Source organism: Coturnix japonica, chromosome 12 (assembly GCF_054131305.1).
Source record: "Coturnix japonica strain WE chromosome 12, WE-NBRP24, whole genome shotgun sequence".
Classification (NCBI taxonomy): Eukaryota; Metazoa; Chordata; class Aves; order Galliformes; family Phasianidae; genus Coturnix; species Coturnix japonica.
In genome coordinates this window covers 16,790,765-16,803,413 of record NC_140674.1, presented here as the reverse complement: position 1 = coordinate 16,803,413, position 12,649 = coordinate 16,790,765, and the positions used below count along the sequence as shown (strand labels likewise).

At 39.1% G+C, this 12,649-nt stretch overlaps 1 protein-coding gene across 2 annotated transcripts in view; it reads left to right on the top strand.

Annotated features, from left to right (window-relative positions):
* The window catches only part of USP13 (ubiquitin specific peptidase 13), a 39,700-nt gene extending 27,417 nt beyond the window's left edge, over positions 1–12,283 (top strand). For both annotated transcript variants that reach the window (XM_015871517.3, XM_015871518.3), the window contains exons 11-21: positions 446–571; positions 915–1,068; positions 1,259–1,433; positions 2,996–3,084; positions 3,397–3,519; positions 4,036–4,062; positions 4,858–5,001; positions 5,346–5,512; positions 5,890–6,055; positions 7,606–7,690; positions 8,355–12,283. In XM_015871517.3, the coding sequence (XP_015727003.2) occupies positions 446–571; positions 915–1,068; positions 1,259–1,433; positions 2,996–3,084; positions 3,397–3,519; positions 4,036–4,062; positions 4,858–5,001; positions 5,346–5,512; positions 5,890–6,055; positions 7,606–7,690; positions 8,355–8,448 (1,350 nt within the window). In that variant the 3' untranslated portion in view covers positions 8,449–12,283. The remainder of the gene's footprint in view (positions 1–445; positions 572–914; positions 1,069–1,258; positions 1,434–2,995; positions 3,085–3,396; positions 3,520–4,035; positions 4,063–4,857; positions 5,002–5,345; positions 5,513–5,889; positions 6,056–7,605; positions 7,691–8,354) is intronic.
* Positions 12,284–12,649: the final 366 nt, after the last annotated feature.

Sequence of the window (12,649 nt, the reverse complement as noted above, 5' to 3'; positions counted from 1 at the left end):
CCTGTTGAAATCAATATGAACATTTTCCTGTTTTAGCATGTGCTTTGTGTACCTTTCATTTCATGCTACTTTCTCTATACCAGACTGAGAGAGCAACTGCAGTGAAGACTGAGTTTGACTGAATATTTAATAACCTTTAACATATCCTAAGGGCTCTGCTTTTGCTTGGGCTCTCTTGAAATTTACTTGATTTTATGGAGAGTGAAAGCAAATATGAGCAAAATATTCTGACTCTTTTGAGAGTGTTATTTGAAAGGTATCGTGGCTAGTGTTATCTTGAAGCAATTTCAGGAGGGGAAAAGAAAAAAGCTTCCAAAAGTGATAGAGTGTATGAAAGTCAAAGTCAGCCAAAAGTAGATCTGGTGGAATGATTTGCGGGTATTTGATCTAAGACTGAACAAAAATACTTCTTTAAAAGTTTTTTCTTTCTTTGGTTTATTTCTAGCCTCAACAAAATGGAATATCTCCACAGATGTTTAAAGCTTTTATAAGTAAAGACCACGCAGAATTTTCCTCCAATAGACAACAAGATGCACAGGAGTTTTTCCTACATCTTATAAATCTAGTAGAGGTGAGGAATTCCGCATGACTGCTTCTTTTCTGTAGTGGCATTAAGACTGAACTTGTTTTGTGAGTGGCTCAGCATTTTTTAATATTCTCTTTATGGCAATTTAGAAGTACTTAGTTTTAGAAGTATTTTTTCCTTCATTGTTCCTTCTTATTACTTCAGACTTATTACTTAAGTGGGATTCACTATGGGTGCAAGAGTTCTACATGCAATAGAATACAAATGGAACTGTCAGATCTACGTGCAGCATCAGTGTCTCTACATTTGCCATTAGACAAGCAGCAGTCTTTGGGTTCTTTGGTTATCTAAGGATGATTGTTACAGTGAATATTAATGTTTTTTTCAGAGAAATCCTGTAGGTTCAGAAAACCCCAGTGATGTTTTCCGTTTCCTGGTGGAGGAGCGCACACAGTGCTGCCAGTCCAGAAAAGTCCGCTACACTGAGAGGGTGGACTATATCATGCAGTTACCTGTTGCCATGGAGGCAGCAACAAACAAAGGTAAAGAAAGCAACAGGTCAGTTCACTGACCTTTTGGTGTGTTTCTTACTGTGAATCATGTCTAGTTGAGCCATGCAAAAGCTTTACTGGTAGATTTTTGCATTACTAAAACATCTGAAAATACTACTACAATGAGGAACGTCATAACCATGATGTTCATTTAGCTTTCAGTGTCGTGTGTATTTCTCAGATGAATTAATTGCATATGAGCTGAAAAGGAGAGAAGCAGAAGCTGCAAGGAGACCTCCACCAGAACTTGTCCGTGCCAAGATCCCATTCAGTGCATGTTTGCAGGCCTTCTCTGAACCAAGCAACGTAGAGGACTTCTGGAGCAGTGCCCTTCAAGCAAAATCTGCAGGAGTTAAGTAAGTGTCTGCTTGCATAATAAAAACCTGTGTTCTGTATTATCTACCTGGGCATGATGCAGTGAGAAAAAGGCAAAGTTAAAATGGATGTTGGGGTTATAACACTAGTTGAGGCTGTAAATACAGTGTGTAGCTCAAGCTTGACGAGTTCCACTGACCCAGTGAGCAGAAATAAATTGCTCTGAACTGTCAAACTCCACAAAGATGATGGTGCAAGACAGTAGTTAAGAGCTTGAACTTTAAAATCTTGTGATTTAATTGTTTACCCACATTTTAAAATCAAATTTCATGTATTTGCTAGTGATAGAGCTCTGTACTGTGTGTTGGGAGACACTCTGGACACATATCTGCATTTAATCTCTTTTTGTCTTCACTTGACTAAAATTGCTGGAGGACATTGTGTGAGACAAAACTGGGTAAAACAAATGAAAGTTTTATTTACTGTGTGTGAAGGTTCTTTACATGGATGTAAGTATTTGCATTTATGAGGTGCTATGTTCATAACTTTGTTTTGATTATTAAATTTTTTTGCATGTGTCCAGGTTTCAACTCACCCACCTCTGCATGATACAGGGTTTGCTTGGTTCTATCATCTTCAATTGCTGCTAGTTGTATGGGGCCGTGGTACAAGACAGACTTGTAAAAAGCAAACAAACAAAAAAAACTTACATTGTGTGTTTATGTTTAGGTGGAATAAGGAACAAAGAACTTGGGCTTAAAGAGCATTGAGATGAAACAGGAAGGCAGTTGGATGACTCTAGTTCTTAAGGCAAATTTTTTTGTTGAGAACAAAAATTTGTCCCTTATCAGGTTCCATTTTTATATGTCAGCAGTGAGGAGTGGATGAAAAATAGGCTCTGCAACTGATTTGCTGTGTCTGGGTACCCTCTATTTTTAGATCACTTAACATATCAGTGCCTCATTGCTCTCTTAGTGAATGGTTTCACTGGCATCCTTGTACTGAAAACTGGGAGGCAAGTACATGTGGTAGAGAAACTGCAGCAGAAATATATGGAGGTTTATTTTTTAAAATGGTGGCCATGGTGGAAGAAGATTCCAGTCTTTTTAAACAGATCCAGGTTTAGTGTGGAACTTTGATTCTTCCTCATGCAGATTATAAAGTTCCTAAAATTACAAGGTTGAGCTAACGGATTTAGAAAGTCACTATTTATCATACAGAAGGAAGACCTCTTATTTATGATATATCGACTGTATTTTACCCAGAGTAAGGTGAAGTGGAGGAAAGAGTGTTATGTGTAAACAGAATACAAGGGAAGGCAAATGTTAAGGGTAGCAAGTGTGGGGAACATGGGAACATGGAGAAGAATACATATAATATTCAAGTACATATAATATTCAAGATACAGATATGTATAAAGCTATTCTGCTTCTTTACTTGAAAACTCTTCTGTGAAATTTAAGTTCTTACACTGATAAAATCTGTCATTATTAATTTCAGTCAGGCTAGAGTTGTTTATCTCAGTATTCTTGAGGTAATGAAATCTGTGCTGCTTTTGATTTTGTTGCCTTGCTTCTCTGAGTGAATTTCTTGTGCTTCCTAGGACTTCTCGTTTTGCTTCATTTCCTCAGTACTTGGTGGTACAGATAAAGAAGTTCACCTTTGGCCTTGACTGGATACCCAAAAAGCTTGGTATGTGCCTTTTGTACTTACCTTGGATAGAATGAGAAAGAGGTTAATCCATAAGGTATATGCGCACTTTCCTCTACAACAAGGACCTGATTTCAATCCCAAGTTGTATCCGAAGGATTAATTGATCCTAAGCAAATTATTTTTATTGTTGTTTTGCTTGTTTTTATTTTTGTCAAATTAAGCCAGTGTTTGTGGGGTTACATTGGGTGTTGGTGGGTTGTATACCCAGACTCTGTTCTCTGAAGGAGTTGGTTGCTCTCTGAGGTAATTTTGCTGGGTTCATAAGCTTAACTCATTTCTCTGCTTCTGCAGATGTTTCTATAGACATGCCAGATTTCCTGGATATCAACCACCTTCGAGCCACGGGTCTCCAGCCAGGAGAAGAGGAACTTCCCAACATTGCTCCTCCCATTGTCATTCCTGAAGACCCAAAAGGTACTGACTTTGGCTCTCCTGATGTTCTCCATGAAGCAAAAAAAAAAACCACCCTAGCACCTGAAACTGTGTCAGATACGTGCTTTGTCACACTTCACCTCTCCAGAGGTTTTAATTTTGACCCTTAACTTCTTTACCAAGTTCTATTCATTTTTATCTATCCTCTTGCTCAATAAAGTGTCTTAGTTTTAGTGTTCGGATGACAGAATTTTTTTTCTAACAGATTAGATTCTTTCTTAAGTTGGTTTAGGTCAGCTGCCTTCTGGTTTATAGTACTAGACGCTCTTTGTTCTGAGTTGTTTGAGAAATGTCCCAGGTCTTCTTAAAGACAAAATATCCAGGATAGAAGGATGATCATAATGGTTCTGTGACATAAAGAAAATTTAAAGAAAACAAAAAATACAGATTTTCTTTTTTCCCCCCATATGAACATACTTAGCTTTCATATAATCCTTCATTTTATTTCCTTCTCCATTTTTCTTCCCCCCTTTTATTTTTCTTTTTTTTTTTTTTCAGATCGTATGGTGAACCATTTTGTGGAGTGTATGTATCCTGTTTTTGTCAGGCTGATATTACAATTGCTTATAAATTTGCTCAGTGAATGGCTTCTCTACATATAGTGGAGCTTGGAGGTTTGGCCTGTGTGCTTCTGTTAACTAACGTTTGGCTTCTGGACTTGTTCAGCACTTGCATGTGTGCAGGACTCCTCAGAGTCTGTAGTAGCATCAGTGTAGCTGATGAGCTACTGCTCTATCTGCAGCCATTTAGTTTATGAAATCTGGTGTGCATGTGTGTAATAAAATACGATTATTGTCAGATTGGAAGGTCTTAAGTCATCTGCAATGTTTTACGGTATTTTAACTTCAAATGTACAACTGTTTGCAGAAAGAAAGTTGCTGCTCTTTTATACCCATACCTTTATTTTTAGAAAGTAGGGAATATTTTAGTTTTAAACATGAAATATATTCACAAATGTATGAGATGCAGATTCTTTAGCCTTAAGTTAATAATTGGCTATGCTGAATGCTAGGCCTCCTCTAGCTTAGCTCTGCATCTAACTTTTCCATCCTGTGAAATTCAGTGGTGATTTTATTTACAAATAAAATCCTGTAAGAAATCATCAAGATTTAAGGACCTATGCAGATTGCAGAGACAAAAGATTACCAGTAAGTCCATAATGAATACTACAATGCTTTATACAAGGCTGTTTTCTAATGGATGTGGTTTACTGCAGTCCTGGCAGCATGCATTACAGTATGTGGCACCATGAATAGCAATAAGAAATACTACAAAATGGATTAAATTAGACTTAGTATACTAGAAGAGCCTTTCTTGCAGCTCTAGATATTGATGAGTCCTCGGTTATGCAACTGGCAGAGATGGGTTTTCCTTTGGAAGCATGTCGGAAAGCCGTGTACTATACAGGCAACCTCGGTGCTGAAGTGGCTTTCAACTGGATCATTGCACATATGGAAGAGCCAGGTCAGTGACTGGAAGGTGTAAGTGAAGTTCTATTCTGATTGTGTATTCTGGCAGTCAGTTGAAATTTTGAAATGTGCAACAGGGAAACAGTGGCCCCTTCCCCACCCCAGGAAACCTGGAGGTCTGACCCATACTGAGCCTGCTCAGTGTGACATTGTCAAGTTAGATATTTTGTGATATGTGTGTTCAGCTTGTTTTTAAGTCTTTCCATAACCCAGCTAGGCAAGTGAAATGAACTGTATGTTCATTTCTGGGCTGCTTTTCAAGTCCTGCTTATGTGTATTGTTGACTTTCCAATTCAGGGGTGGAAAAATAAAGAACTGATGAACGTTTGCTTCTTCCAGACTTTGCTGAGCCATTGGTTGTACCTGTGTTTGGGGGAGCTGCTTCCAGTGGTATGGCTGGCTTAGGGGCTGTTGGACTGGATAATCAACCTCCTGAAGAGATGGTCTCCATCATCATTTCCATGGGCTTCCAAAGGAGCCTTGCAATTCGAGCTCTGAAGGCAACAGTGAGTCCCATTGGTAGCATTTGGGTTTTATTTGATACTGTGCTCTTTGCGTGAACATATGCGCATTCAGGTACCTGTGAAACATGCGTATAAAAATTAAGCTAGTGGATGATGCACATAGCACTCTTAGAGCGGAGTCTAGGATGACTTGATAGGGTTAAAGTGGGGAAGGTGGCTTTTGTGGTGTTTCACATAATGTTAAATGTGGACAAATATCTGCTGAGAAACAATTAGAATGTCTGAAGACCATGCATGCATCATCAAGTTTTCAGTGCTGCTGCACATGATCCTTACTTAGTTCAAGGACCAGTATGAGAGTGGTAGAATGATTCTAGAGAGTGCATTGAGGGATGGTCTTTTGCTTGTTTCTCTCACAGAACAATAACTTGGAGCGTGCACTGGAATGGATCTTCAGCCACCCTGAATTAGAGGAGGAAGATGGTGAGCCTGCTTTGAACATGATGGATTTGGAGAACCATACGAATGCAAATATCCTTGCAGAGACAAGATCAGAGGGACCCAGGATCAAAGATGGGCCTGGAAGTAAGTTCTCCTTTATCTTAGAGGTGGCTATTTTGTTGTTATTTCACACCTTTACCATTCATATAGCTCTTCTGTTTAGAAAGTACTTATGTTTTTTGGACATGGTCTGTACAGTTTATTTCTCCTCCTGCTTCTGGGTCTGAGTTTGTTTTTGTGGGTCTAAGTTCTATGGGTGTTGTTTGCTCAGTAAACTTCTCTGGACTCTGAATAACTGGAGTCCAGATTTCTTGTTGCTAAAAGTCTTTCCTGACCTGCACTCGGACAGGCTGGAATGTTTAGATATTCAAAAGCTGAACATCCCAGAGATTACGTTGCTGATGCAGACCTGAGTCTCTGTTCTGCTCTATAATCTTGTTGCTGGAGAGAGGAATTGATACAGTGCTTTCAACCATGTTCCTTATACTAACCTGGCAGGTAAAATTGGTGTCCTACACATACTTCTTTACTGTCGTATTTTGGGTGGTTTTTTTCTTTGAGATTCTCAGTCATACTACTGCTAAATAAACCACAAGATGGAGCTAATGTACAGCTGTCAAAGCTGTGAAACAGCTTTAAAAACTGATTTTAAGTGTAACAGCACCGAGTGCAAAAGCTCAGTGATTCTAAGATACACCGTTTTTGAAGGGTCTTTAGTGACTTACTCTAATAACTGTTGTATGTTCTAAACTTGTCCCTCTAAGCTTGACTGTAATGGTCTTATGAAAAATTATAAACCAATTTGATTTTGTTTCTTCTGTTGTCATTGTTATGAGTATTCATTTCTTTGTTTTTAATATTATGAAGTCCAGCCTTAAGTCTCATGGAGGTATGGGAGCCATTCATTTACCATTAGGTTTTAAAAAAGAAAAAAAAATAGGGATAACTATTTTTCGTGGTACTCAGCCTTTATAGACTAAGTGCCAGAAATCCTGATAAACAACATGATACTGTAAAATGGCTCCAGAAAACCCTCTCCACCAAAATCCAGGCCTCTGTCCTCATGCAGTATCCTGAAATAAATCCTCTTTTACTTTTGGTGGTAATATGGGTGAATGGCACGAATGGGTGGGGAACATGAGCCAGGGATGAGTTCTCCAGAGGTTCTAAGTACAAAAATAGTCCTTTATATTAGAGGAAGAGGTTTCTTTCCTGTCCTCTTTTATGGGCTACTGAAATTTGGGACTTGTGTTTTTTGTTTGATGTACAGGGGATCTTTGATCACATTCATACATCTGTGTGCAGAGTTAACTCATCTAGCACTTCTCTGGTGCTCTGGGAATTTGGAATAAATCTGCTGTTTTTCCAGAGCTGTGATCACAGCCCTGCTGTGTATGTGCAGAGACTTATGTGGGTTCGGCTTGGATTGTTTTGATGTTTGACAGTGAATTTCAGCACTAGTTAAACCAAGCATATGCTGCAGTCTTAACAGAAACCGTATTTAGAGATGCAGTGTCTGAGTTAGGAGTGCTCAGGTGCTCCTCTGGGATTAAAAGGAAAAAACTTTTCCCCCATATTCTTATTGCGGAGCTAGCAATAAAAGACTTACGCTCTCATTTGTATTTGCTAAACAGGGTATGAGCTGCTTGGGTTCATCAGCCACATGGGAACATCCACAATGAGTGGTCACTACGTTTGTCATCTCAAAAAAGAAGGAAGGTGAGTGGAATTGGGAGGGGCACATGTAAACCTGAGCAAATGTTTTCTTTGAAATATGTATCTGCTCAGAGCAGGAGGTGTATTCATGACATGGATGATTTATTTTTTTTTATGTAGATGAATCTTACCAAAGAGATTTCCTGTTTTGCTGCAGACTGTAGATGTGATGAGTCAACTTCTGTTACAGTTGAGATTTATGTTGAAGTGTACCATTGTCTGTCCTGTCCTTGTTTTTGAAATCTCTGTTGATTTGGAGCATCAGTTCTATACCTGACTTCATTCATCTGAACTTCTCTCAACTTCCTCTTTTTTCTTATTGAAAGAAACCTGTCAGTCTATGGGCTGATACCAGTGTTAGTACCAGTAGTACTGCAGTACTGATCTTGGCTCTGGTTTTCTTAGGCTCTTATTTTTTGATATAATAAATTCATTATTTTTCCTTCATTCAAACTGTAAATACAGGTTTCCCTGCACAACTTTCTTCCTTTTTAAGTTCCTAATATCACCAGTAAAACTGCCTTAGCTGTTTATCTGGTCTTTTGTTTCTGTTACAGTGCTCAAATCCAGGTTTGAAGCTCGTTCAAGTTTGGATCTGAGAAGTCCCTGATAAACTTCCGATGATTTTTATTCACACTGAATGTAATCCTTCTTGTTTTTATTACAGATGGGTGATCTACAACGACCTTAAAGTCTGTGCCTCAGAACGACCTCCCAAAGACCTGGGCTACATTTATTTTTACCACAGGATACCAAGTTAGGCCTCAAATGTATTATCTGGCCTTAAGAAGCCATAAGCCTTTTTAACCTGCCAAAAAAAGCATCCAAGGAAAAAAAAGGAAAAAAAAAAAACCAACCAAAAAACAGAAGACCCCTAGCCCTGGGACTACCAAAAAGCAAAGGAAAACATGGGATGTTTATAGTTAATTTAAAAACAATTATTTGATGCCTTCTGAAGTGTTAGAGGGAAAATTTCTATCAGGTGATGTATAGTACCTTGTTTTAAATTTATATACCTTTAAAGGATACCTTAAGACCATGCAGATTACTGGTGGAGTTTGCAGCTCGTATTTGGAGAAAACAGAAGTTTCAGAATGGGACAAAACCAAACCATTTCAGCCCAACTCCTGCATCTTCAGTCCACACATCTGTTGAAGACCATGGAGACACATTTGCATCTTTGGTAACTAGGAGTCACTGTTTCCAACCATATTCCAGACAACTTAGGTCACAGTAAATCATTAATCACGTCATATTAAAAGTTGGAGGGAGGGGATGTATTCTACAAAGCAGAATGTCTTATTGGAGGTTATTTTCATTACAGTGAGAAAAGCCAGCTACAGTTGTAACTGTTGGAATTCAGTCTTACAGTGTTTGGGTTTGTTTTTTTGATGCATAAGCCTAAGAAATCAATGGAGGTGTCAGCACCCTGTACGTTTCTGCCAAAGAGAGGATTTTATTTTTACAGAGGTAGGTTTCTCCATCATCTCTAGACTGTTCGTTTTGCAAGTTCGTCCATCAGATTTAAGATTACCAGTTGGTAAAAGAGGCAGTTTTTCTGACCATAAAATCAAATAGCGTATTCTCAGGAAAAGTAATCCTATCAGTTTGTGTTTGTTTTTCTTATGAAGGAGTTAAAGTCCCATTCTTATTTCTGGAAAAAACTGCATGTCAATCACTCACATCCCAGCTGAAATCAACTCCCTGACAAAGTACTTGCAGTGCAATTATTTCTGCTAAAGGTTGCTTAATTATTGATTTCTATCCACAAGTTGGGGGGAACTCAGTAAAATTGCTGATTTTATTCATTTGCCTTTCTCTCCTTCCCTCCTCCTTTTCAAAACAAAAGCAATACATACATAATTTGAGATGTCTTGAAACTTGCAAACATGCCAGTAATCTGTTTTACTATACAGATACCTTCAAAGAAAGGGTTTTTTAAATCTCTGGCAGGGATGAAGGAGTGGGCAGGTAGGGGCTGGCCTTTCCTGCCCTTTTGGTTTTTGTTGTTCTTTCAGTTTGCAGCACAGGCAAGAATACATATGTTGGTTTTTAAACTGTAATTTAAAACATTTATTCTAGAAAGAAATACAGTGGTGAATGTGATTCTTTTTGTGATTCCAGAAGGCTACCAAAGGTTCATATGTGTATTAACACTACTTAGAGATGACTGATGGAGTTGGCTCACACACTTTACTTGAGCTTTCATAATAAATGGGAAGGGTAAAAGAAAAAACAACAACCAACCAACTTACCTGTTGAGCTGCTATTGTTTTCTTTGTAGTGCCTGCAGATGTAAGTACCAAAACTCAAACAGCTGCAGAACAGAATCCAAATTAAGAATCTGGTTGTGCATATTTTTTCTAGATTGTGGGGAAGAAGAAGAATTGTCCCTCAGGTTGTATGGCCTCATGTAGAACAGAAACAAAGTATGTTGAGTTGGTTTCTGATCTTAAAAGGTGATAAAAGAAACCCCAGTGTAGTAATTGTGCAAGTTGGAATTAGTGCCTAATTGCTGGGGAAGCTTCCTCCATTAAGTGCTCCTATTGACACAAAAGAACCTTAGTAAGTGGCTCCTATGAGATTCTGCTGCTTTGTAGTTATTGTGGCACCAATTCTGGACAAAATCAAACCTACCAGTAATTATTATTTTTCTATCCTTCTTCAAGGTTTTGTATTTGTGTATGTCACCACAAAATGCCAGGTTTCAAAGTGGGATCAGCAAATTACACAGTGAAACATCTTATTTTTAAAGTGAAAGAACAAAACATGCTTGTATCTATATTTGTGCTTTTTCATTCTGGCAGTGAAAAAGGACAGAAGGTATGTCCCACAAAATGTTCAACACAACAGCTTCCCTTTTGCCTTAAGATCTTACAGGGCTATTTTTATACTGCCAAGAGCTGGTGGCCATTACCTTTTATTTAGAGACCCTGGGTAAGTAAAAGCCAGCAGAGTTGTTACCATGTTCATTATTAAACTGGAAATATGGCTGATCTCACAGGATTAAGGATGGAGCTTGGACTCTTGCAAACGATTTGTCTGGTGCATCCTGGTTCAGAAGTGGATGTGGGACTGATACTGGTTTCAGTTAACATGGGGCACACTGAAAGCTGGGGCTTTTTAGGAAGCTGGCAAGAGATAAATGATTTGGTAGATGAAGGGGGAGAGCTGTTATCTGGCTGTGGCAGATGAATGGTAGCACCTCAGCTTCTGAAGTTCTCTTCAGCTTGAGCACTCCTGTGTGCTGCCTTCCTAACCTAGTGAGTGGCGCAGAAGCATGGGGAGCAGCTTATGGGAAGGGCTCACAGTCCTGCTGAAATGTAGTACTTGATAATACGTTCAGGTATTCGGCTGTTGGAGGTATTCTCTCATTTCCCAAAGTAGTGGGAAATTCCTTCCTTTTCCAGGCGAACAATTAAGTAGTTTCTATTCTGTAGTGGGATAGGTATCAGGAACATCACGGTTTGGAGGAGCAGGATGTGAATACCTGGATCACTGGTATTATAAGGGAGAGGTGCACGTATTCATTTTTAACCTCAGCATGCAGAAACCACAATCAAAAACAGGCTGTAAGGAATAGAAGACTAATTTATGAGGCCAGGATTGCTTTGCACGCTAGAATTCCTGTGCAGTTAATTGTGGTGGGCCAGGTCTGTGTGTACAGCTTGGGTGGTGACTGGTGTGGAAACCGTGTGTGTCTGGGTGCTGCAGTGGCTGCTGCAGGGATGGGTGTGCTGAGCTTCTTCATAGGAAAGCGTGGGGGAGGAACAATCACTGTGAGCTGCTTGAGACAATCTGACCTGAGATTTATGGCAAACCAGGACTTGGCAGCAAGGAGTGCTGATTTATTCATAGATTTTTACCTTTTTGTATGGTATGTTTAGGTTGGGGCAGTAGAAAGGAGAGAAAGTCAGTTTTATTCCTAGCAGCATGCAGGATCCAGTACAGCTCTTACTCTGAGTCACAATCTCCAGTGTCCAAAACACATGTAGACACTAAGTCCTTTTTAATCTTCCTAGCCGATATACAATTAAGATAAAAATTAATGTATTCAATGCTATGGTTTAAAAACAAGTCCAGATGTCTCTGGACATTTTGAACTTATAATTCTGTTGGGTTCAGTGGCGTTGCTTCTGACTGGCAGTGGTGTAACTGAAACCAGAATCAGCGCAGTGTCTCTATCTCAGGCAGCTTCCACTGAGTCATGCATATTGTGAATACAGATGCAGCTGGAGTTCACTGGATGGTTTTAGAAGCTTCTCCATTCCTTTTGTTTTCAATCCTGGCAGCAGCCATTTTTATCTTTGCTGTTTTCATGCATTGAAAGACTATGCAAAATATGTAACTGGATGTCACTTTTTAGTCTTTTCCTATATCCCTTCCTACCTTAATGGCTGAGATCAGCTTCTGGTTTCTATTCACTCTTAAGAGGTTTTACTGTTGTATCCTGGAAGTGTCCGTTCTGGTTGACTTTGCACCATTCAGAGTTGTTTGCTTGAAGCACTGTTAATGTTTCTGAGAGTATTTGAGATGAGAAAGGTTGTGAATGATGTTGTTGCAACTGTTTTAAATTAAAAAAGAAATATTCTCACATCTTGTGGCTGTGTGGATTCTTTCTTTCTCTCCTGTCCAAACTCAAGAGCAGTGGACCAGATGCTGCCTCTTTTCTTTCTCTCTGTGGCGCTGTTTGGTGTGTTAAAAACCTGCATAGGGAACAGGAGTTTGTTAGGGGGTTGATCTCTTGTGACTTGTGGCAGTTCTCTGGATGGCAACAGATAAATAAATGGATCTTCTCCAAAGAAGCGCACACACAAAAAAGCAATAAAACCCCAGGTCCTGGGTGAATAGGAGACATGACAAAACTAGAAAATAAGATTTAAACTAAATTTAATTTGTTATACGTTTTAAGCCAGTTGGCATTGTTTGAACACAAGAGTTAGCACTCTTCCACAAGATCTC